The 26,963-nt window shown below is 42.0% G+C and overlaps 1 protein-coding gene across 2 annotated transcripts in view; it reads right to left on the reverse strand.

Moving 5' to 3' along the window:
* Positions 1-429: 429 nt before the first annotated feature.
* spsb1 (splA/ryanodine receptor domain and SOCS box containing 1) overlaps positions 430-26,963 on the reverse strand; it is a 33,774-nt gene continuing 7,240 nt past the window's right edge. The window contains exons 2-4 of one of the 2 annotated variants that reach the window (XM_060936967.1): positions 5,260-5,328; positions 3,905-4,784; positions 430-2,028 (exon numbers count right to left, since the gene is read on the reverse strand). In XM_060936967.1, the coding sequence (XP_060792950.1) occupies positions 1,901-2,028; positions 3,905-4,598 (822 nt within the window). In that variant the 5' untranslated portion in view covers positions 4,599-4,784; positions 5,260-5,328 and the 3' untranslated portion in view covers positions 430-1,900. The remainder of the gene's footprint in view (positions 2,029-3,904; positions 4,785-5,259; positions 5,329-26,963) is intronic. The other variant, XM_060936968.1, reaches the window with a different exon arrangement.

The raw sequence follows: 26,963 nt of genomic DNA on the forward strand, positions 1-26,963 counted from the left end.
GTCAGGGGTCAGGTACCTTGCTCAAGGGCACCTCAGCCCAAGGCTGCCCCACATCAATCTAACTGCAGGTCTTTGAATTGTGGGGGAAACCAGAGCACCCGGAGGAAACCCACGCAGACACGGGGAGAACATGCAAACTCCACACAGAAAGGCCCTCGCCAGCCGCTGGGTTCGAACCCGGAACCTTCTTGCTGTGAGGCTACCATGCTATTTTGTGGATAAACGTGTGCTCAGTCCATCTACTTGATTTCTCCTCAAACACATTGTTGAAAGAACGATAGAGTAAATAATCCACTTCACATTCATGACCCCATAGATTGTATTTGAGAAGCTGGTGGGGGGACAACACTTGAGGCATATTATATTATATATATATATATATATATATATAAATAAATAAATAAAAGGAAGGAAAAAAGGAGAAAAGGCTCATTTATAATAAACTTTATTAGATATTTATCAACATTATCTACAACATTTAATACAAAGAGGATGGTAGTCTGCAAGCAGGAAGGAGACGAACATCACCCAGCAAGCTGGATGCGAGACAGGAAACTACATTTGCACATCTAAAACAAGATTATGCAGTAGACTGAGGATGGGCTGGGCAAAGAAACTTGAACGTTTCCTCATCAGTATATCAAAATTTTTCCCCCCATCGACACCAGGGGTTTCAATGGTTATCTCATGGGGAAGGCACAGTACAGTAGTGTCACAATATATGCACTTGAACTCATACTTCTGGACCCTTCTTCTCAGCACTGACAGATTTAAAAAAAAAAAATTACAAAAATACACCAAAATTAAAGGTTGGGTGGAACTAAAGAGAAACTAATTATTAAAAGAAAAAGGACCAACAGCCAAACAGCCTGCTGCTTTTACTATTGTTCATGAATGCTGCAGAGTTTCACAGTGATGCCATCCTTCTTTTCAGTTAAAAATCATGGCTTTTTCTTTAAAAAACAAAAGTTCCTATGGGCAGGCACTTGAGATATTACTGGGTTAACTGATGAAAGCCTAGGACTGTAGGAGCAACAAGGCAGGCTATTGGAACATGCTAGCATTATAATGTCGTGCAAGTGCTAGCCTTTCAACCTCCATTATAAATAAAGAGGTCAAATCCCTTTTCCCCAAGCCAGACAGCTAGGGCTGCTAAAGCTAACGCCAGGCTATATTTAACCCGCCAAGAGGAAAGGGGGAAGCCATTGCCACGCACTCCGTCTGCTACAATGAGTCCACTTATATTTGCATCATGCTTTAAAAAAAAAAAAAAAGCCCCGTCTTAAACCGTGCATTCAGTTGCATCTCTCCTGCCAATTCTGAGAGGGAAAGAAGTGAATGAGACTTTAAAAAAAAAAAAAAAAAAAACTCTAAATTAATTCTCAACCAGGTTTGCAGGTACATCACTGATGCCCAAGTAGACTAATTTACAGATCAACATCCAGCATTCAAAAAGCTAAACCTGTCACACTTCTCGATGTAGTTCTAATTAAAAGGTCTGAGGAATGACAGGAAAAAAAAGGAAACGAGGAGCCAGCAGCTGAGGTTTCAAACTCGTTAGACTTTTCTATCCAGCCATGCAGACACGGGTTTTTTTTTTTTTTCCTAGGACAGCTCACATCACAGGGTTCAGTGCGTCTCCCATTGTGTATTCAGTATATGACATGACTGAAGCAACCCACAAAAACAAGGGTTTTTAAAAAGAAGTGGATGCAAAACACAAACGTAAACACTTTGAACATAAGACCGAGGAGTCCTTGGTGCAAAAACAAAAAAAGTCCCAAAGTACCAAAATCCAAAGTGAGGAGAAAAAGTTTAAGAAAGTGAGTCTGTCAGGAAAAAAAAGTATCCCAGAGAGAATAGCCGCTCTGCCTTTCAGTGACTAAAGGCACTCCTATTATCATTGATAGAGCAGGTAGTTCTTGAGGGACGCAGGTAAAGGAAGTCCATGTATTTCAGTCAGGCGCTCTCGGCCCAACGCTAATCTCACTGAACGTCTGCACAAGTCCATGAGAGGCAGGGGCTCAGCTGCAGGGACAAAGAAAAAACAAACAAAAAACACAGAACATTACAAACCACACACACACACACAGTCACAATAAGAACAAATTCCCCTCAAAACAAGGTTCTCAGTCTGTTTCCGCTGCATCATCGGTGTTTCATCTTGGTTCTCACTGTACCACCTGCTACACAGCGCTTACTTCATAACCTCACAAACTGTACTCTAGAGATGGAAACATTATATATAAAAGCAGCAGCAGCAGCACGTTTAGGCTTTCATCCAATTCACTCTGCGCTGAAGGAAACATTACAAATGCTATGACACAGGACCCGGATTCACTGTGAGCCAAGGCCGGTGACTCCAGAGGCTGAGTAATGCACTGGCTGTGTTCTCTCAGCCAGCTAATCTCACGGGAGAGGACGAAAAACACACGAACACCTGCATCCTGAGCTGATGTGGCACATTAAGTCTGCATTAAAAGCATCTTCCTGAAGTCACACCATCATTAAAAAAAAAAACGTTCCATCACGTCGACTCACTTGATTCCCTGAAGGGAGGCCCTTTAAGAGCATTTTCACCGTCTGAGGATGCACAAAGCACCAGAGGGATGACGGACATGGGTTTGATTAGGCAGGACGCAATTGGTGGTCAGGAGACCATTTCCTTTGAAAAACAGGGTGTTTATGGGAGTGCGCCGAGAACTGGCTAGACTGCTTGTACTCAGCTGCGTCTCACATTATTGGACCACACTGCAATGACATCATTCAAGTATCATAGAGCAAAGCTGGACTGAGGATGAAGGTTTTTTTTTTTTTTTTGTACCACTTCAAAAGGTATTTGGTGAAAAACTAAGCACCATATTAGTAATTACAATAGGTCACGTCAATCTTTCAAAATTAACCTTCAATTCTATGGTCACATTTGTTATTACAATAAATACAACAAGGTTCTAGCTAAATGGTCACTGGGACTCTGACAGGTCAATCCACACACTCGATAAAACATTGGCTCATCAACCAAATCGGAATTGAATTCACGTTGACTTTTTTTGGAAGGTCAGGCACATTTCGCCAGCTCATGATGCTGGGCAACTGCTAAAGTTCAGTGCATGCTGCTTTATTACTAGTACTAATTCCCTAGACACATCACAGCTTCAATTAGAGGGCTTCCACTGTGGTTAATCCAAGATAGCAGCAGCACCACTGTACATTTACATGGCCTCATTACAGGATGCTGCATTTTATATTGCAACTCTTGTAAATAAGCACGTCATTACACCACCCACTTAATACGTTTGTTCGCGCAGCTATTAAGTGGTTTATTTACACGCATCTTAGGTGTAGAATAAGTTATCAAAGGTTCACAGAACTGTACAATGTCTCAATGGGTAAAATCATGTTGCACAAACTTCCTGGAACAGTAGACATGCAGAAGTACAAGACCCATGAAATCCAGTTTAGTATGAATTTTGCATGTGGTGGGTTTAATAAAAGATGCAAACAAAACAGCCCTGGGCTTTGTTTTAAATAAGGTCATACCAGATTATGATTTGCAAGAAGTCTTAAAAACCATGGCCAACTACAAACAAGGTGAGGGAGGAAAAAAAAAAAAAATTTAAAGAATGATGCAGAATCCAGGGGCGAGTGCATATTTAAGGAGCAGATCTGTAATCAGCAGTGGAAAACAGACTAAAGAAAAGATAACTTTCACAAATATCGGGGAAAGGTTAACAGTGAGGACACTTCTTGCAAACACGACCATCTTTTCAAAATAAGACCCGTCAGTCTGTAGGAACTTATTCTTCTATAGGTGCTATAGAAACCATTTCAAGATTTACCAAACCACAAAACCAACAAAGTGGTTACAGTTTAGGTAGATGTAGCACAAGAATTCAATACTTACGATCAAGTCCATTGATGTACCGGATTCTGATTTCACAGTGTCCCCAAACTGCACTTACTACAGGGTACAGTTTTCTGCCCTTCAGTCCTTGAAAAGCCACCCCCAAATACTGTCCATCTACAATAAAACTTAAAGTGCCCTCGTCCATGTCCAGCACCACCAGAAACGAATCCGGGACAACAAACGTCTCGTCCGGCTCCAAGAAGGCCGGGTAGGTCTTGCTGGGTTGATTTTTGCCATCGTGGTAGAGTTTGTTTCGGCCCAGGTCCCAGCCCCAGGACTCGCTGTTGTTCCCAACAAGTGCCGTGTATCCTACCGAGTGCAGAGGGGCCTCTCCGGTGGCCACACCCACTACAGCATGAGTACCGCGCTGACGCAGAGCCCAAGAGATCTCCCATACATGAAGGCCACGTGTGTAGCCGACACGACCGCGTATGGCGTCCGTACTCTGTGCCACCGGGTGTCGATGGAAAATGAGCTTGTTGTCCTCCTTGACAAAGATGTTAAGCGACCGGTCATCATTGTTCCATGAGTGCTGCACCTGCACCATAGTGGTAGCAGGTGGCATGTCCAGTAGCATGTCCAACCGTGGTGGTTTACTGTAGTCCAGAGCCTGTAGCTGCTGCCTGAGTGGACGGCTCGCGGGATCCCGCATGTCCACAGTCTTTATACCCCCTGGAACTTTTTGCCCCATGCTCTGGGTGGTTCAGATGGTGCCTGGTCTCGCCCTCCCTCCTCAAAGCTCTACAGAATGGCAAACAGCAAAGATGTCCAAGTTTCCACTCCTACCTCTGCTCCACCACAGACTTCAAGGAGTCACGATGCCTCTGGATCAAGCGGCGCCACGAAAACAGGTCGAAGAAGGCGTCAATTACCCAACCTGTGATAAGCAAACAACAACAAGGCAAAAACAATAAATGACCTTTGCATTCAAAGTAAAAGAAACGTTAAACATGGATGCAAACTGGCTGTTCCTCTCAGCCACATGTGCAAAAATGTGTGTTAGGCAGGTGTTGTATAACCACTGTGGGTTCATAATTGTGTCAGTTGCATTCTCATTGCAAAGTCTTAAGTTTATGCACATCCGTCTCAAAAGCAATTGGGATTTTACAGACACGTTTGTATTTGGATTCTTTGGCTGGCTGCTAATAAGTAAAGAGATTCACATTCACACTCCTTTGAGACTTCACTTCCAAAAAAAAAAAAAATAATAATTGCAATGAAGGCAGCGTAGCCTCAATCGTGCTACTCATGTCCTCCTTGTGAATATTACACTACAGTTAATGCGTCTGGAGGATTTCTCACTAACATTACATCACATGATGAGGCAGTGCATACAAATCACTACTGCTTACCATATTCAGCACAGCTGCCACAAATTTTTCAACGGGGGGAGCACAAGCCATTTCCTCTTTCAAGCTTGTCTAGGCAGAAGATAACAGGAAAAACAATAACATGTCTGGCTTTAAAAATACATAATATGCAGCTGTGTTGTTTTCAGGAAAAGCCACAAGCAGCAATATTCTGTCTGGCTCCCAGACAGGCCGTGGCAGAAAAAGATGACAAAACCTCGTTATATAGGGAGTCTACATTTACCAGTGCAGGCTGCGATATCTTTATCCACTGTCCTGCTCCACACACGAACGCGCGCGCACACACACACACACTTCTATGTAAAAGCAGAAAGACAAAGAGAACCAAGTTCTTCTGTGTTAAATACTGGACCACTCAAGATGCCAAGTCCTAATTGAATTGTAGACAAGAGTTCATTGATGAGCGTCTTGGTCCTTGTTCTGATACAAGTAAACAACCATTTAAAATGGGTCATGCCTCTCCAATGATGGCCCGGGGGGATTGGAGCAAGTGGCTAATTTGCAGATACAGACAAGTTTTGTTTTTTTTTGCCGGCCAACCTTTAAATAGTAAAAAGTTAATTTGCAACTCAATTATTTAAAACCTTGCCTTCCACTACAGCTGTATGGAAGGAAATATATATTTTTTTAAAATTTCACTATATGACCTATAAAATCCAAACAAAAATGACAGCACCTGAAGTATTGTGGCTATGGGACTTGTCCGAGTAGGAGAGCAGGACACGTGGACACACGACACCATGTTGTTGTGGCACTTCAGCAGGTTTATTTTGGTACCTGAGGGCTGCGGCTCCTGCTGCTGGTCTCGTATGTGAGGAACTGATTGAAATGCACAGGACGCTATGTGGATTTGCAGGGCCCGGGGAACACTAGCAGCTTTTGTCTTAACCACCAAGACCACATTTTAATACTAATGCTAATAGGGGCTTTCCTGGAACCAAATTAAAGGGTGATGTGCCAAATTGGTGCCACTTTGCTCTATAAAGCAGTCCATTGGCCATGCCTTTAATAGAGAGTAATGGAAGTGAAGACCAACTGAGTAAAGAATGGGAGTGAAGGAAGAGTGCCAAGCCAATCAGACCAAATTATTATAATTAACAGCAGCTGCAATGAACTGCCTTTCCAAAAGTAGAGCACAAAGCTGTAGCGGGGACGGTAGCACGGACAGGTTGTAGTCACACACTCCAGGCATCTTGTGGATATCTACGAGTGTCAGACTGGGAAGGCAGATGGGGGAAGGAGGAAAAAAAAAAAAAAAAAAAGAGTAAACAGAAATGTCCTCCCTGGACAGACATGGTAAAATGGCAAGCAAACAGCACCTTTCCTTGAGTTTGGTTTACTTTTCTCAGTGGTCTAAAGTTTCTTTTACAGGACGAAAGGAGGCGTTATGCTTGCATTTTTGGTTGTAGCACCTGCTCCCATCCCCTCAAGGTTTTAACCATTTGCTAACTCAACAAGAACATAACCAATCCCCAGTGTCCCCCATCTGTGCAAACAAATTGTGATGCTTGCCATTTTCAATGACACAATGAGTCTGGTACAAGTTATAAACTCACCCAAACCACTTCAAGGGAAGTGCTTAAAGGGAAAGGGTGTGTCACTTACAGTCTCAACAGTCAACACTTCAGTTATATTTATACGAAACGAGTGTGAGTGACTGCAGCAGATAGGGAAATAACAGCCTATGCAAAAATTCATTTCAGAAGGACCTCATTGCGAACAGAAAATGGACTCCCTCAGATGGAGGTGTGTGTGAAATAAGAGTGGGGTGTATTTTTCCTCCCATCAGTGTGGGTTTTTTTTTCCAATCAGGCGAGAACACAGCAATCATACTAGGGTGCGGACCAAAGAAACCAGTCAGAGACCGTCTGAGCAAGGTGGTCTCGGTCCACTTCCAAGTGAGCTCTGCAGTGAGAAAATGACTCGACTGAGAATCAACCCAGCTGCAGGGAGTGAATCAAACTTGCCATGTATTTTAGGTTGCAGACAGATGCAAGCTATTAGATCATCCTTTGTCTTGGTGGTGTTCTGGATATTTGGCGCAATGAACGAGAGGAAATATACCCTGGATTTCATGCACAAAAATGCTTTTACACTAGTTAATTATTCAGCAGCATGGGTGGTGCAGTGATTAGCACCACTGCCTCACAGTAAGCAGGTTCTGGGCTTGAACCTCCTGGTTGATCTGGGCCTTTCTGTATGGAGTTTGCACGTTCTTGTGAGCCTGCGTGGGTTTGGTATAAATGAGTCTCTGCGTTAGCTCCATGCTAGATTAGCAACCCATCCAAGGTGTACCCTGCCTCTCACCCAAAGTCAGCTGGGATTGGCTCCAGCCTAGCTGTGAGCCTCAGTAGGATGAGTGGTGTAGATAATGGCCAGCTATTTATTTAGTATCACTTCCATGTTGTTTAAAGTTCAGGTGATTTGACGACTGACCACACACAATGGAGCTTTTCAGCTATAGACTTTTTTTTTGCATTTCATTCCATCATATGCCAAATAGCCAAAAAACACCCACAAAACTTTGAATTTTGCACCAACTCAAACTAATGTGTACAAGAGCTCTTAGATGACTGCAATTTTTTTTGCCTGTACGAGCATAATCAGAAGTCTTTCAGCTATACTCATGAGAAAAAAAAATGAATAAAAGCATGTCAAGCAATTCCACCAGAGCACTTCGTTTTGCTGACTCACTTCCTTACAAGTCCAACACATCTAACCTCCCTGATCAATTAGTCTAACCACAGACTCCATGCAAGAAGCATTCTGTGAAGTGAGATGTAACGCAACACAAAACTGTGCTTAAACTCCAATTAACAACGAGGAACTTGCTGCTCCCAGTAAGCTTTATTATTATACAAGCCCTGTGATGACCTGGCGACTTGTCCAGGGTGTACCCCGCCTTTCGCCCATAGTCAGCTGGGATAGGATCCAGCTTGCCTGCGACCCTGTAGAACAGGATAAAGCGGCTAGAGATAATGAGATGAGATTATTATACATATATTTGTGTGAACTCAACTCCCTCCCTGTTCTGCCCCTCCTCCCCCCTCTGTCCCCTGCCACAGATTCTGCCCGCACACCCCCTGCCCCCCCCAGCATCTGACATGTCACCCTCACAGCCCCCCCCCCCCCCCCCCCAAACACACAAACATATATACACACACACACACGCTATTAGTTTATTGTTTATACTGGTTATTTCATGTTTACCTGCTATACCTCAAGTGCCCTTGACTGTATATAGCATTGCCTGTTTGCACCGTGGGTCAGAGAGGACTGAAATTTCATCTGTGCTGTATGTCAAGCATGTATAGCATATTTGACAAAGTTGACATAACATTAAAAAAAAAACCCACAACACACCACACCCGTGCTCCAGCACATCAGTCAAACCATTTCCGTGAATGCATATTGTTTTTCAGAGTCTTTGCAGAATCTATTTAGAACAACCTCATGCTAAATGTGAAAACATTGTTCTAGGATCTACTAGGAGAAAGTGACTGGCACATCTGTCTTTAAAAAGTGCTTCCATTTTGCCAATTAGTTAAAATTGGCCTGGTGATTAATTGAACAATGGGCGAACTTTAACGCAGTTTGAATTTAAAAAAAAAAAAAAAGGTTTGCTTTTGAAACACAGGCTCCAAGACCCAAGCACGCCTGAACAGTGGCAAGGGAAGACACAAAAAAAAAAAAAAGGGGGGGGGGGGGGGGGGGGACCACAACAGTTGAAACACGAGAAGGCTTTTTGAAGTCTTTGCACTGAACTTCAGATGAACTTGGGCTCACCCTGGATTAAAGCAATAATGCAATACAATCACATGCCAGCATACTCACTGGAGTGCACAGCTGCCACCACAGCAGCCGTGAGAAACACACCGTACGCTCCCTCACTAGACGGGTCCAACAGCTCCACAAATGGGTGCAGTCATAATTAACCAATGCACCAAAAAAAAGCAGCCATAACATGCATGCACAACTGTCAAAACTCTGAAAGGAAGGCCTCACATTTTAGGGGGCACACCCAAAGCGATGACAGATCCACCCAGTATTAAGAAGTGACAGTTGCAGGACTCGCATCCTGACAAGACACCAAACACATGGAGCTCTTCACTGCCTCTACACACTTCCTGAAAATGGACCGACAAGCTAAACTGGTACAACATAACTGCTTGCAAGTCGGTCAGTTAAGTCAATGGAGCAGATCTATACATTAAGACTGGGTTTTGTTGCATCACATTTCAAGAAAATGTCTGACCTTAGACAAAGAATAATCAGAAATTAAAATGTTCATACATACTCTCGCAACAGTAATTTTCATCTCCACCAGCAAATTATACAGTAACAGTCAAGAGTTTGGACACCCCTGCTATTCACAGGTTTTTCTGTATTTTGACCATTTTCTACATTGCAGAACAATACTGAAAACATCAAAATTATGAAGATACAGAACATATGGAATTGTGGTAAATAAAGTTAACCAAAAAAAAAAAAAGTTTCATATTTTTAGATTCTTCAAAGTAGCTAGGTGTTTACCTTGACGCTTTGCATACCATTGGCGTTATCTTAACCAGCTTCATGAGGTAGTCACCTGGAATGTTTCAATTAGCAGGTGTGCCATGCCAAAAGTTAATAAGTGCAATTTCTTGCCTTCTTGATGCATCCGAGATCAAAACGGTAAATAATAATGCCTATTCCAAGGTTCCTGCTGGCACTCATCACTGATGAATATAATCCATCAGTGATGAGAAAGTTACTTACATTAGTCACTGTGGTGACGTGATTTTTAAAATACATTTAACATGCAAAGTCATCTTTTCTAGAAATCCCTCCACAAATCCCTCCGTTTGCCAAAATCCAACCGCAGTGAAGAGACTGCGGGAAGCCAGAGTGTAAACAATAAAGCACATGCTTGTGACCAACAGAAATCGACTACACATAACCAAATGAGCACCAAGCTTTTGACCAATCACAGTGCGTCTTAATTGGCCTGGTGTGGTGGTGTAATCTCTGCAGGAACCAAACAATAGCGCAGTCCAAGCTGATGAAGTATTTTTGGGTGGTCTTCAAACACTGAAGAGGATTTAAGGATTGAAACAGCCACGGGGGAGGCACACTCAGAGCCCCGACTGTCCCCTAACACAGACAGCGTCCGTAATACAGGGGTCGGCTGAAATTTAAAAAAATGAATTTAATTTTATATAGCGCCAAGGTGAAAGTGCTGCCAGCCACGGCAAGCAACTGAAGGGCGACCATGTTCCAGGCAGCATGGCGCATTGCGTTCTCATGGCCAACACTGGCATTATTTGGCCCATCAGTCTGGCTATACCAAGTATTTTCACCCTCCCAAAAGAGATTACTAGAAAACTGACTTGGAGGTCATCTGTAATTTTGAATATTGTAATACAATTTGCAGTCCTAAAGGAGAGACAGACAAGTGAGAAATACTTTTATGAAACTGATTAATTTAATAGTCATATTTAATAGTCAATTGACACGTGCTTCAGGTTTCCTGAGATATGGGTGTTAATAATAAAGAAACTGAAGTGAACTATTTATATAAAAAAAAAAAAAAGGCAGTGCAAAAATCTGCAATAAAGATGTCAACCTTTGAATGTGTGCGGATGATATTACCTTGTAAAAGTTAGATATAACCTTCAACCTATCAATACCAATCTTCCATTTTATTAAAAAAAACCACACACACACAACTTGACTTGCCCCTGGTCTTCTCAGTAGCTAGAATAGAAACCACCCTGGTCTAACTAAAGGATGATGAAAAGTGCCGTGTCGTTCTCTGTCCAGTTCGTAAATCGACAGGAAAACCGGATTCCTTCCCTGTTGGTTGATCCCAAATTTTTCTTGACTCTGTTCAATTGTAAATCAAGTTCTCTGTTGAAGTAAAGACAAAAGGGAGTCCTAATACCCCTTTTGAATAATTCCATGCTAAAATAACCTTAAGTAAGCTCAAACTAAAGAGGTTTATTTTAGCCTGATGGTGCACAGGCTGCCCAAAATCAAGTCTCTTATTAGAGGATGGAGTGGAATCCAAATTTTATATGTAATGAAGAGGCCTAGCTGTATCTGTACAAATATTTGTGTTGTGCCAGTTTGGTTGGCATAAACCTGTATTGAGTCCACTTTGATAAGTCAGTAACTTAAAAATGATAAATAATACCAGACTAAGAAAAAAAAAAAGTGAAGAGTATTTGACTATTTTTCAAGGAAAAATAAAGTGGATAATAATATTTTTTCAGAACCCAAGGGGAACCCTGCTATTCCACAACTGGAGTAATCCATGTGTCAAGAACCGCTCAACTAAGCAAAGAGAAAGGACAGTCCATCATTACTTTAAGATGTGAAGTTTAATTAACATGAAAGGGTATGCTTTGACTGGGAAAAGGATGTTGCCGTTTCGGCTGCGGCCTCATCTGAGGAAGATTATACAGAACCACACTGCCTGGGAAACATTTAATTGAAAGCATTTTCAGTATTTTATTTGAAAGCATTTATTTCAAAGTCCTTGCAGCTTTTGAACTTCAGAGGTAGATTAAAGTGAAGTGTTTGCATGACTTCAATTCACCCCCTTATGATCTAAAGGTGAATGGGCAACCTAATCTTAAAATTAATAACACTGTACAAACAATTGCAGTGATGTGAAAGAGTAACCGAGAAACACGGCACTGTGTCTACCTTCACTCATCAGTTCAAGATACCTAGAACACAGCAAAAAGTGAAATAAAGCCTCGGTCACAACCGGCCGTACGTGCTCCTACGGCCGGTCTATGTGCAAAAAAACGCAAGAAACGCACGGAGGGCGCGCGTGTGATGTGCTGATTTTCGAGCCGTAGACCGGCTGCAGAGGTTCTTTGTCATGTCAAACTCTACGGGCGCTTATGTTTTTTTCAGGTTGCAAGACAAACTTACAGCCAACGTGCGTCTTTCTCCACGAACGAACAAAAAAAAAAAAAAAGAAAAAAAAAGGGGGGGGGGGGGGGGAGCGATTTGGGAAACACCAAAAAAAAAAAAATGCGTCCGGTTGTGACCTAGGCTTAACGCAGACAAATTTATTTGTATAGCGCTTTTAACAATAAGCATTGCTGCAAAGCAGCTTTACAGAATTTGAACGACTTAAAACAAGAGCTAATTTTTATCCCTAATCTATCCCCAATGACCAAGGCTGTGGCAACGGTGGCAAGGAAAAACTCCCAGGGAAGAAACCTCAAGAGGAACCAGACTCAAAAGGGAACCCATCCTCATTTGGGCAACAACAGACATGACTAACATTAACAGTTTTAACATGAAGTCAGTTTCGTTGATGTTATAAACTCTTCATTGATGGAAACTTGAGTGAAAAACTGTTCAGGACAACTGCAGTCCTAAAGTTAGCAAGTCAATTGTAGTCCTCAACCATAAAAGCATTACTGTAAGAGTCCAGAGCGTCCTCCAGGTGCGACTTTCAACTGTCCACATGGGGCCGTCCTCTACAGGAGCAATGCGATGGAGACTCCAACCAGACGCAGGGCACCAGGATGGATCAGGTAGGTCCAAGGAGCAGAAGAGGTCAGCATCTCGATCCCAGGACCGACATGCAACTCAGAGGGACATAGTGTTCATCTCCACTATGCCGCTGAAATACTTTAAAAGTGCACATCACACGTAAACTCAGGAGCAAGATCAATGTAATTATATTTTATATTAAACTCTGGTCAAATATCAGTCACATTTTGCGCAATACCAGAAAAATTCAGTTGAAATCAAGCCATTTGAGGCGAATTGGCCCGCCTCTGAAAAAAAACTTGCCATTTGGATTTCCCAGGAAACATTGATTTGTGACGTCACGCGCAGGACGCCTCCCTCTGAATCCTACGTCAGCGCTGGTTTATGAGAAAACGACCTGGTGGTTTTCTGCAAGTTTCTTCAATGTTATCTTATCTGTGAAGAAACTCGGTCGTCCAGGTACATAGTAATCTGTGGTTGGTTGAAGAGAGCAACTGGACTTGCTTGACGATTCTTGAAAACGTTTTCAAGAATCGTCAAGCAAGTCCAGTTGCTCTCTTCAACCAACCACAGATTACTATGTACCTGGACGACTGAGTTTCTTCACAGATGCGTTTCTACGCACTTTGGGATGAGATCCCTTCGACTGGTGCGGGAGTATGAGAGGACTTCCAGAAAACTGGCAGACATCTTAGCCAGAGTGGATCGTTCATTTTTGTCAACCTGGAACGGCCATCATTGAACAGAGGTGGGTGTCTATGACATCTTATCAGCCGCCCACAATGCAGCCATCAGCATTCTGATTCGGATTCTATGATGATCCATGAGAGAATAAATACTGGATACTCCCGAGTAGTCAGACAGAACTGAGGATGCCTTTCGGAGGAGAGGCGAAACGTTTTCAAGAATCGTCAAGCAAGTCCAGTTGCTCTCTTCAACCAACCACAGACTTCAATGTTATCGCGTAATTAAAATGGTTAACAGATGTATCGCAGGAGGGTGTAGCAACACCAATCTTGATGGGATTAGTACTCATCGTTTTCCAAAAGACCAGGCAATGAGAGAAAAATGGGAGCGCTTGGTCTACACAGGCTGTGCACTGAAACTGTGCAAGCTCTCGCAGCCTGCTCGCGCTTCCGCAGGTAACGTCACGAATTTGGCTCCAGACTCCCTTGGGATTTTTCCAGACGCATTTTATTTTATTCTGCTGTAGACAGATGGCCTTGTGCAAAATTACCCTTCTGGATGAGTGTGTAAAGGGACATACTTTCATATTTAAAAAAATAAATAAAAATATTGGTCCAGAATATGTACTTTAAGCTGTTGCCCACTTGAAAATTTCCTTCTTCGACCTTCCTACATCTTGCTTCCTTCTTTGCCATACTACATGGTTTTGTTGATGTTGCTCTTGTAAACTTGACCAGAACTCTGTTCATTTTTTCCCTCCTCAATTATGGCATTACAGATTTGCTGGATTCAATCTGCAAAACCAGATCACCTCACCCCAAATGGGAAGCTTTTGAGTGTACATCGCATCGTAAAACATGCGCCAAATATCTGTTGCATGTAAAACACATTCACTTTTATTCAGAAAGGTCATGTTCCACAAGGTTAATGGTCCATGGAGGAACCTTCACCACACATTCAAAATCCTCTCTTGATGCTCAGCAGCCAACTTTCTGCACAACCACAGAGAACATGCAAAGCAGTAACACCAGCTGCAAACCACAGAAGCACTGGCATCGAGTCATTTAGCTTGAATTGAAGACACAAAAACAAGAGCAAGCCCAAACCCATACACTCAGACAGTGAACAGTGCAGCCATCCACCATCATTACTGGTGGAGACATAATAATGAAGACACCACAGAGAAAAATGTTTTAAAATCAACACATTCATGAACAAGCTGTGGGGTACCAAGACAAACCAGCATGCAGCTGTGCCAGAAAAATGGCTAAGGCTAAAGAGAAGAATACAGTTCTAGATCTAGCAAAAATGCCATTTTCACAGCTCAGAAATTTGTCAGGCATTTAAAGCCATTGATTAACAGAACAAGCTCACATAAGGTTAACTGCTTGGCCAACAAAAAGATACCACTTTTATTGGCACAATTACATTGAAACTCTAACTCTCCATTTATGATTCTTATGATCTGCCTATGGAGATGGTAAACATTGATTTGGGCGTAACTTAAAAAGAAAAGGGCTGTTTGCAGATTTAAAATATAAACGAATATCTCCTAGGCATCCTCTAGAAGAAGAAAGCTCCTCTAGAAGGTTCTGAAACATGCTGTGACTTAATGATGACTGGTTTACCATACGATCGTTATTGCTTGTGATAACGATAACAAATCTTATCACTTTAGTTAAGTGTCACAGCCATTCACCAACAGGTGTCATAAAACAAAGCCAATGACTTATAATAACCCCACGCTCTCCTTACAGTACATTCCCAGCAACGTTTCCCCTTCTCTCACTCACTTTTACCTGTTAAAGGGGAACTGAAGTCATTTTTAAACTTGCTTTATTTCTTAATTAACGTGTTATTCAACTACGTTTTTGGTTTTATTAACCTTATATCGTGACTTGTATTGGCATACATTACACTTACCACCCTTTTCGGTTTTTAGCCATGCTGAATGTAGTTCGTGTGGTCCACGGCAGGAGTCTCTTATCCGCGCGATCTTCACGAGACTTGTGCGAGACTTCAAACGTGAAGGGTCAGCGCCGCCATTTTGAAAACCGTTTACACAGCGGCCAGCTCGCCAAATTCCGATTTAGATTAATTTCAAGATTTGCCAGCTTCATCAGTGATTGAGATTATTCCATACGACTCTGAACCAACGTGGAGTAGAGGAGTTGGAAAGACGGCAGGATAAGGACTAGTCCGTTGCACTGGTATTTACGTCATTACTGTTGCACAATTAAAGCATGCCAGATCAGGTGGCTGGTGGGTTTTCAAAATAAATACATGCGTACATTTGTAATAATACATGTACTGAGCGCATTTGCCCACACAATCCTCACTAAGGTTTCGGATAGCACTACAAAATGGGGTCCCCACTATATAGTGCCCTATATAAGGAGTAGGGAGCAATTTTGGACACAGGGAAAACTTCCGGCTTGATTACATCAGAATTTGAAAAAGAGGACACGCGCATCTTTTGACAACGTTGGCAGATGTTGGTCACTTTGATTCCTACTGCAAGTTTTATTTCCATCCTACGATGTCTTGCACAGGCCTCAGCAAATCTCGTTTACAGCCATTGCTTTGACATCTCATCTCATTATCTCTAGCCGCTTTATCCTTCTACAGGGTCGCAGGCAAGCTGGAGCCTATCCCAGCTGACTACGGGCGAAAGGCGGGGTACACCCTGGACAAGTCGCCAGGTCATCACAGGGCTGACACATAGACACAGACAACCATTCACGCTCACATTCACACCTACGCTCAATTTAGAGAGTCACCAGTTAACCTAACCTGCATGTCTTTGGACTGTGGGGGAAACCAGAGCACCCGGAGGAAACCCACGCGGACACGGGAAGAACATGCAAACTCCGCACAGAAAGGCCTTCGCCGGCCCCGGGGCTTGAACCCAGGACCTTCTTGCTGTGAGGCGACAGCGCTAACCACTACACCACCGTGCCGCCCCAGAAATAGAATTTTGATTTACAAAAAAATTTGACTTCAGTTACCATTTAAAATGTTAAGGTAATCGAAAAAAAAAAAAAAAAAGAGTTGAGCTGTATGTCAAATGTTGTTAGTCAAAAAGCTGGAAAGGCTGAGCAATCTTTATTAAAAATGAAGATTCTGTGAAGTCCCAATACTCCATAACGTAGTGTTCTAAAGAAAGCAAGGTGACCTTAGGTTATCGAACAGTTTACATCTGAAGTGTAACAGCAGCCAATTAACATCCTATAACAGTTACACAATCATACATGCGTAACTTTTTTTTTTTAAATGCTCCTCAGATCAGTGCTCAAGCATATTATGCACCTAGCAAATCTCACCTTGTATACGACTTTAATGCACCATTGGAGTTTTTGAAACATGTACACATGTATAATCTATAATAGATCCCTCATCAAAAAAAAAAAAATTCCCCCGTGCAGGGATTGGCCAAAGATGGCTCACATAATTCCACCATTGATTAAAGCAACGAATCTCGTGATTTCCAAAAAACAAGTGTGAGTCAGTCATGGTATATCCTGGATATACCATGAACTGTCGTCACAATTTCAAGCTATACAACCGACTCGAGTCTCAGCTGAGGCTCCGTGAGCATGTGCACATGTAGATCTACACATCATGACAGGTGATAGCATGGAACACTGCACATGCACAAGTTGAAGGTCGTTCTGACGTAAACAAACATGGCTGCCTCCTGTGACTTTATGCCGAGATTCAATCTTAACACTTAGTTTGGAACTTTTTGATGAGGGATATAAAAATCAAATATATACCATGAACGGAGAGGCTATGATAATTATGGATTCTGTAGGTGCAATTAGTAATTAAGTGATCAGTCTCATTAAATAATACCTTTAATTTTGATGCTTAATAAATTAAACAACTAAATTATGGTATATTCCAAATTATTATGATCACTTACCATATTACACAACCTATATGCACCTTGGAATCCTTTGAGATTGAGTAACTTCAAAAATATCGGAACAAAATAAACAGTTTCAATAATTAATTGAATTTATTATAACAAAGATAAAATGAATAATGGCAGTTGAAATCTTCAAATAGTCAGCAGCAAACCGTGAGATACATGCGCGCGTGCGTGTGAGATAAATTAAATATTAGCAACTGAAATACATTCAAATGGTCATCCGTGATATGTGGATTTGAATGTGGGCACGGGGGAATGCAGTATAAAGGTTGAATTGAATCAGGGCTTGGAATATTATCTAAAGTTGAGACAAAGGACCTCGTGATAAAGAACGGGAGGGGTGTCACCACATGTTTCTTTATAGAACAAAAGAGCTAAGCTAAGCTAGCTCTTTAAGCTAGCTAAGGTGTGTTGTGAGGCCTATGTCCTAACCAAAAGGCTAGCGTGGGATGCTAACTGAGGTGTATTTTGTGTGTGTCCACGTGGTGAGGCCTTACAGTCCCTGGAGACAATACAATTAGCCCTGGATGCTAATGAGACAGAAGAATTAGCCATAGCAGCTAACCCACCAGCTTTATAACATTACCAAATTCACTGAAATCTTGATGAGGTCAAAGTGTGTGTAAATAATGAAATTAGTGTTAGAAAAGGGGGCATGCAAAACCTGTCTATTAAACAATTGAGAGATCAAAAATAGAACAATGATGTAAACACAGTGTGCACACTTAAACAGTTCCTGAGTTTAAACTCACACTACGTAAATAAACTAATTCCCAAGACTAGTCTTTTTGCCCAAAATGCCAAATCTGGTCCAGTACCTTGCCTCTGTATAGGAATACAGAGAAGCTACGAAGATGCTGAATTTTACAGGAGCTCGTGAAGACTTCTGTAGAGGGCAGGAAATTCTTGATCTGACGCTTTGTAGTTCGTGGGAAGAAAGCCTGATTGAAATAACGTGCACAGCACTTTGTTAGAAGGAGCCGGTCGCTTCTAACATTAACTGCTTAGGCTGCAGTCCGTACGTACTTATAATGAATAACTGAAAACCGGTTGTAACTCAGTTTAAAATCGCACGATTCTAGAATCTACCGTGGCCAAAGGTGAACTAAAGAAAAGCGCGAAACTCTGATTCTTGAGAAAAAGACGTCTTTATCTGGTTTGCTCGGCGGAGCGAATCTCTTTGTGCCTGCAGACAGCTGGTCCAGACGGAAAGAGGAAGAGCGGAAACGTGTTCCGTTACTTATGGCTTCAAAGAGGATGTGACGTAGGTGATCCCGCCCAGGCGTGACGTAGGCCAACGCGAAAGTTGGCTGATGGGAAAATGTAGTTCTTAAAAGGGACCGTACCTACAATTCTCTGAGGTGACTGGTTGCATCCCGACAAAATAGTACTATGCCAGTCACCTCAGAGAATGCATAATTTCAACCGGAGCCTCTCAGTGCATGGGATATTTGATTAAAAGTATCTACACAACTGACTACAGGAAACCTCAGATATTAGGCTCATTATTTAAAATGCATAATTTCTCAGATCCTGATCGGACCGCTAGAGCTCCTTCCTGAGATTTTCCACTGACAGAGTCATCAGGTCCAAGTAGAGATTATTTACAGACCTACTTGATTTTGGGATACCGAGTCTGGATTGAACATGTTCAATTCAATTGATGAGTAAAATAGGGCAATAACTAGAACAACCCAATACCACCTCTAGATACATGCTGCCTACTCTACAGGACACTCTTCCCACTCACATCTGCTATAAACTTTGCTCAAATTTGGAAACATAATGAAGGATAGTGTCACGTCTAGATCTTCAGACACACTGTCTCAGTCAGGCAAAGTGAGCAGTTTCCCCAAAAAAACCCATCCAAATTCAACTGCTCCTGTTCGATTCAAAAACACAAAATGGCGCATATATCAGTTCTTTTTATATATAGGAGCAAAATTCTTGAACCCCCCCCCCTCAGAGTGTAGGCCAGTTCTCCTCAAGCTTCAAGTCTGTTATATTAACCAACATACAACCAAAAGCAGTTACAGATAAGCATAGCCTGAGATAAAGAGAGGATATCCATGTTTAACTTTACCAAAACACTATTAAATAAAAGTTACAACAGCAAGATTTGGCACGTGCTCAGAAATGTGTGTAAAAGTTTGCAGAAGCCAAACCAAACTTAAAAAAAAAAAAAAAGCTAATAAATACTGCTTTTTTTGCATTCAGGTGTGTATGTTGATAAATGACAGGTCACTTGTAAGTTCCTAGATGCATGCATGCCACAACTGATTTGCATTTGGTGATGCCCAAAAACCTCACTAAGAGGCCAAGGTCACAATTGAGTGCAAAATGGATACTAAATGAGAAAAGAAGGATTTCTCAGAGGCAGGAGTACGTTTGACATTGGGCAGCACGGTGGTGTAGCGGTTAGCACTGTCGCCTCACAGCAAGAAAGTTCTGGGTTCAAGCCCAATGGCTGGCGAGGGCCTTTGTGTGGAGTTTGCATGTTCTCCCCGTGTCTGCATGGGTTTCCTCTGGGTGCTCCGGTTTCCCCCCACAGTCCAAATACATGCAGTTAGGTTAATATGGGATGGCCTTGGGTTGAGGCGCCCTTGAGCGAGGCACCTAACTCCCAAATGCTCCCCAGGCGCTGTTAACATGGCTGCCCACTGCTCTGGGTGTGCGTGTTCATTGCTCATGTGCAAGTGTGTGTTCACTGCTTCAGATGGGTTAAATGCAGAGAGGAATTTCACAAGGTGTGTGATGAATAAAGTTGTGCTTTCTTTACAAGATTTTTTTTTTTTTAAAGCAGTGTATCCAGTGGAGTCACAGCACCTGAAAAAAAGCAAAAATATGTATAGAGAAAATACAGACGCGAGTTTGGCATCATCCATCCAGTACAATACAAGGGAGGTCAAAAGAAAATGGTTTAGGGGAAAAACAAACACCCATCCAGAAAAAAGGTATTACTGATTCTCTGCCATCAGGGGAGGCCAAACCACAGCAAAGCGTTTTAAAATTGGCCAGATGCTGTGGCAAACACACCCAACTTAATCACCCTCTGAGAAAAATAAATAAAAATCATACACTGGTTTCTAGATATCCATTGTCTCCTAAGCGCATTCATTATGTGCTGACTCTTCCAGTAACAACTCCGCCATTTGCACTGCCTCAGTTTCTGGCTCCTTTTATACACCGCCGGATCACTTCTGCTTCTGAAAATGAATTTCAGTCAACTTCCTGTGTGCGCACGCATTTTTACATACATCATATAAAACGTTTTATTTTTATTAATTAAGACACTTCATGTCAAAGTAATAATGGATGTCGTTTCTCTTTACTTAGTTGAGTGGTCCATGACATATGGATTACTACAGTTGTGGAATAAGGCCATTTCCTGTATGATCTCAAACGCATTAAGGAGGCAAGAAATTCTATAATTAACTTTTGACGAGCCACACCCATTAAAGTATTCCAGGTGACTACCTCATGAAGTTCGTCAAGATGATGCCTATGTAATATGCACCAAATTTAACCATTTTTAAAATGAGATCATATGTTTAAGGCATCATCTTAAAATCAAGTTAGGAGAAAATCAGCTGTAACCTGATGTTAACGCATAGCATATTTATTTGGGGGCGGCACGGTGGTGTAGTGGTTAGCGCTGTCGCCTCACAGTAAGAAGGTCCTGGGTTCGAGCCCCGTGGCCGGCAAGGGCCTTTCTGTGTGGAGTTTGCATGTTCTCCCCGTGTCCGCGTGGGTTTCCTCCGGGTGCTCCGGTTTCCCCCACAGTCCAAAGACATGCAGGTTAGGTTAACTGGTGACTCTAAATTGACCGTAGGTGTGAATGGTTGTCTGTGTCTATGTGTCAGCCCTGTGATGACCTGGCGACTTGTCCAGGGTGTACCCCGCCTTACTTTTAATTCTGAAAATGGTCATTTTGACACGTCTCAAATTACTCAATTTATTTTTGCTACACCAGACTCATTTTTGGAGACCCTATTCATCCATCCATCCACCCAGTAATTCCCTTAAAAATGCCATTTAGGCCTTCATGACACAATGCATGGCTCTTAATTTATTAAAAAAAAAAAAGTAGGGATCTGAACTCAACAGCATAGTCCATATATAAAATGCAGCAACTTGCTGCATATAGTAGAATTCAAAAGTTGGTCAAGGTTTACATCAATTTCTTATGCATACATTTACACACAGGAGCAGGAATAGGGTACACCACTGCCCCAATTTAAGGGCTTTTCAGCAAGCCCAAATCTGTGTAAATGCTCAATTTACACAAATATCCAGCCCTGAGAAATGAAGCCCATTGTTCTCCGGTTGTCCCTCTGAGGGAAACCATTACAGGTTCTCTGTAGAACCCTAGAAGAGAGAATCCCTTTCAGCAGAAGTATGCAGACTGCACGTACCATCAAAAGAATCCTCACCGAATACAAGACAGTCAGCTGCTCAAAACCGCATTGCTTTAAATACATTTTTTTAAATCCTTCACTCCAACAAAAGCTAAGCGATACCTCATATCAGCACCAATCTTCAACCAGAGCCCAATATCAAACATCATGCTTTTGTCGATACTGATATACAAATAAATATTACATCTGACCGCCAACTTTGGAGAAACCTTTGTTGTATAATTACAAAGAAACCTCACATTTTACAGTGGAACACAAATCAATAGTTGACAGTCAGTAGAAACAATCGCAGCATTTCAGGAAAGACGACCGGCTCGAACTCTCAGAGGCAGTGGTGTTCAATTAGAAGAGGATGGGATTGGTCAATAAACAGTATTGAAAATCAGTGCTGTGGCAGTCATCATTCTCAACTGATGAACTGCTTGATTAATGCGCCACCGGGGGGTGGTTCTACAAGAAATAAATTTTAAACACTCCAAAAGTTCATGCCATTTTAGTTTAGCGCAAGTGGCTGATGTGATCGGAATATGCAGGTGTCTTGCAAGGTTCCCACTGGCGCTCATCACCCTCGTCATTCACGAACATAATCCGTCTACTCACAGTGACAAACGGTCATCATTATCATAAGTCATCTTGGCTGAAAATCCCTCCGTCTGCTGAAACCCGACCCCAGTGAAGAGACTGCGGGAAGCCAGAGAGTAAACAATGAGCACGTGCTTGTGACCAATAAAAATTGACTACACAACCAAATGAGCACCAAGCTTTTGACCAAATCGCAATGCGTCTTAAATCGGCCTGATGTGGTGGTGTAATCAACTCTGCGTGAACCAAACAACGGTACAGTAAACTGCCAGTTTTTTGAGCAGGCTTCTTCAAGCACTGAAGATGATTTAAGGGCCAAAATAGCCACGGGCGAGGCACACTCCGAGCCCCGACCACATCAGACAGCATCAGTAATACAGGGGTTGGTTTAATTAATTAATAATTTTTTTTTTTTAAATGCAAGCCAAGGTGAAAGTGCTGTCAGCCGGCAAGTGACTGAAGGGAGCAATGTTTCAGGCAGCGCAGCGTGTCGAGTTCTTGTGGTTAACACTGCTTGCTTTTCCATCGCTCGTGGTGCTAAGAGAAGACACGTCATTACATCGCTGTATACGTCAGTTACGTCGCTACGTTTGCATAAACCTTGCCGTGAATATCGAAGCAAAAACAACGCGGAAGAAGCAGCAGCAACAATGGATGACTTCACGTTTGTACAGCTGCTGCTTCTCGTCGCTTAAAAATGGCGATCTTTTGCGGTCTTGTTATTGTTGTCGGTCTTAACAACTCCGCCCCCCCGCTGACGTAAGCGGTTCTTTCCTCTGGCCCAGCAGAGAGTTGGTGCTAGCCTGGAACCGGTTTTTCTGGTCCCAGAGCCAGTTCTTTGTCAGTGGAAACAGAAAACCCGGTTCCAAACTAAGCACTGGCCCCGAACCAGCCCTGGAACTGCTTTGGTGGAAAAGGGGCAACTGTGGTGTCGTTTGGACCCATCACTCAGGGCTATTGTCCCTGGGTATTACCCTCAATAAACGTAAAAGATTAATAGAAAACAACTGACTTGGAGGTAATCTGGGATTCTGAATGTTGTAATATAACACATCTTAGAATTGGTGTCTTTGTGGTCCTAAAGGAGAGAGGTGTGAGCGAGAAATTATTTTTGAAACCGAGGATCAACTTTTAGTAGTGATAAAAGTTCATTGACACATACGTCAGTTTCCTGAGACATTATGGGTGTTAAGACAGAAACTGAAGTACATAAAGAGCACAGTGCAAAAAATCCCTAAAAGGAGGTCAATCTTTTAATGTGTGTGGGTGATATAACCTTGTAAAATTAGATTTCACCTCCAACTTATCGATGCCAATCTCCCGTTTAAAAAAAAAAAAAAAAAATTATACAAGCCCAAGAAATACTCCGCTTTCCTCTGGTCTTTTCAACAGCTAGAATAGAAACAGTACTGGTCTAACTAACGGATAATGAAAACTGCAGCATCATTCTGTCTTCAGTTCATAAATTGACAGGAAAAAATCAGATTCCTTCCCTGTTGGTTGTTCCCAGATTCTTCTTGACCCTGCTCAATTGTGAATCAAGTTGTGTATTGAGTAGGCTGAAGGGAATCCTAATATCTCTTGAATAATTCCATGCTAAAATAACCTTAAGTAAGCTCAAACTAAAGCGGTTTATTTTAGCCTGATGGTGTGCAGGCTGCCCAAAATCAAGTCTCTTATTAGAGGATGGAGTGGAATCCAAATTTTAAATGTAATGGAGAGGCCTAGCTGTATCTGTACAAATATTTGTATTGTACCAGTTTAGTTGGTACAAATCTGTATCAAGTCCAATTGGATAAGTCAGTAACTAAAACGGTACAGACTTAAAAAAGTGAACCCTTACTGAACTTTATTTTTCAAGGAAAGCAGTGGAGTGTTTTTCAGAACCCAGGGGGAACCCTGGTTGTGTGTTGCAGTGCTTTAGGCAGCATACATGGTTATCCAGTCCAGTTTTGGCATGGAATCCATCACCTCGTCTCACTGCCATGTGTTCATTTATAGTCTACAGGCTGGGTATTGGACTTTCGTACACTTTTTTTAGATTTTGCAAGCCAAATAGTTAGGCTGCAGCAAATAGTAAGGGTTTGGTCCTTTGCCTACATGGACTGAAGTTATGATTAAAACAGTGGATTAATGGATGAACAGCATCAAGATACTGCAAAAAAAAAAAAAAAAAAAAAAGCACAGACAGAAATACAAATCCATTAGTGAACTCCACAGTGTGCTACCAAGTTCCAGATTTTGTCTACCCAGAAACCGATCATTGGTCATGGCCGGGTTCCTGCCCGAACTGATAATCACATCAGTTTTTCTTTGACTAATCAGACAAGGCACGCTGCCACTCTTGCCAGAGCAGTTGGGGGTTCAGTGCCTTGCTCAAGGGCACTTGAGCCAGTCCTGCTGGTTCAGGGAATTGAACCAGTGACCTTTTGGTCCCAAAGCAGTTTCTCTAATAATTTGGCCATGGCTTCCCTTAAAGGGGAAGAAAAGGGCAATATATAGAGTAAATATAACAATAAAACACACATTGACGAACCTTATTCAAGACTTACAAAAGTTTTGTTCTAAGGTTGGAAAGTTATAGTGTTTTGAAAGTAGCTCGAGCAAACTATTTCCGCAGTTTGAACAGCCCGCCATGATATTAATTTTATCCAATCAGAATACACGTTCATTTTCTCTGCGTAACACTCATGACATATGCATGTGCCCAGTTGTGTTGGCTCATTGAGGTTGGGAATAGCACGTGTGAATCGGAAAGTAGGATGAATTGTAAGTGATCGGCTACACAATGCCAGTGTGTTGCTTTCGGGTGAAATAACAGGACCGATGGAAAGCATAACGATCCTCCAGACGTGTCTTTTCACTCGTTTCTGCTGAAAAACACCAAGCGAGTTTGAGCTTTCTTCTCTTCTTTCGTCATCACCGGAGTCGAGAGTACCTCTCCTAGGTTCAAACTGGTACCCTTCTAAGCCATAGCCTGCTTGCAGTGTGTCTTGCAGGATCTCTTCATACGATTCGACAGAGCTGTCGCTTTCAGTTGATGCGCCCGACGCCATAATTACACGCTTCTCTCCTAGTGCAGTGGGCAGGGCTGACGTCACAGTCTTAAAAATGGCGACTCTTGTGCGGTTTAGCGTACCGACTATTATTTACAATTACCAAGATATTTCGTTGTTTTCTAGTACATAAATTTGATAGAATACATTACTTTGTCACATCAGCAACCGTATATATTGCCCTTTCTTCCCCTTTAACTGACCAGGCCATTAAAAAAGTAGTAATAATAATAATAATAATAAATAAAGTGGGGAGAGGGTCAAGCTAACAAATGATATTAGCTGGTTAAGTGCAAACACAAATGAGTAAATTCCTCCATCACTCATTTCTGAGAAAGATCACCACACTTGTGCTCATGCCAAAAATTCTGAGAAGCTTGCATGTTATTTGTGCAATCTAAATCAGGGATGGGTTTCCCAAAAACCTCTTAACGCTAAGAGCATCTTAACTAGGAGGGTGTGTTTATTGTGCTGCTTGCGCTACCATTTAACGATGACCTTTGTGCTATGATGCTTTTGGGGAAACTCCAGCCAGACTAGTAAAAGCCTGTGTGTAGTGCAGCAGGCACTGAGACTCAGAACCAGTAGCATCCACTGAAGTTATAGCACCACAATGAAGCACATTTTGTTTAACTATGCTTATTAAACAAATGCTTTTACTTTACACAAATCAATAGCAAATTGAATTGGCTTTTGTCTTTGGTTGGTGAACCTGGTGACTGCTAGCCTACTCCGCTTACTTGTCTGCTGGGTAAATACGAACAGAAACCAAATAGCCTGAGCATGTAATCTTGTCCTGGGCACCTGAGCAAGTGAGTTGTCCATCCCTTTAAATGCACATCAATTAACCATAGTAGACCACTTTTACTCTACGAATGTGCTCATTGTGAATTAGCCAGCTGGTCTAAATTCTAGTTACTTTTTATTAATGACAGTATAATATTGGACCTTTTTAGGACCTGGATGAAAGACAGTTTAGGGGAAACTACAAGGCTGTCCTGATTTATTGTGAAAACGTATTATATAAATGACAATTTGTAGGCTAATTACACCAAAATATTTATTAGCGTTTGATGCAGACTTGAGAGTTATCAGACACCGAGTTTTGCCATTGGAGTGTTTTTACTAACCACACAGTTTACAATGGATTTGCATTCAAGGAAGGAGGAGAGAAAAAAAAAAAAAAAAAAACTTTCCAAATTTGATGCAGAAAATATGTTTTCATCTTGCGGCATTGTGATCATAGCTTCAGCAGCTACCCTCGTCTTATATTCATTACAATAAAAGGTGCGTTGGTTATGTCTGTGCTCACTGGCCCTGTGGTTCATGTTTCAGCAAAGCCTGTGGTACCAATTTATCCCCACAGCAGACTTCACATGCCTCACCACACAATTACCACTGTATCAGACTGTCAGAGGATCAACACTTATTAATAAGTGTGGAATAAACATTGGAGAGAAAAAGTCTGCTTACTATTTCAATACGCAGGCTTCCACCATTCGCAGTCAACCA

This window comes from Neoarius graeffei, chromosome 13, assembly GCF_027579695.1.
Source record: "Neoarius graeffei isolate fNeoGra1 chromosome 13, fNeoGra1.pri, whole genome shotgun sequence".
NCBI classification, from domain to species: Eukaryota; Metazoa; Chordata; class Actinopteri; order Siluriformes; family Ariidae; genus Neoarius; species Neoarius graeffei.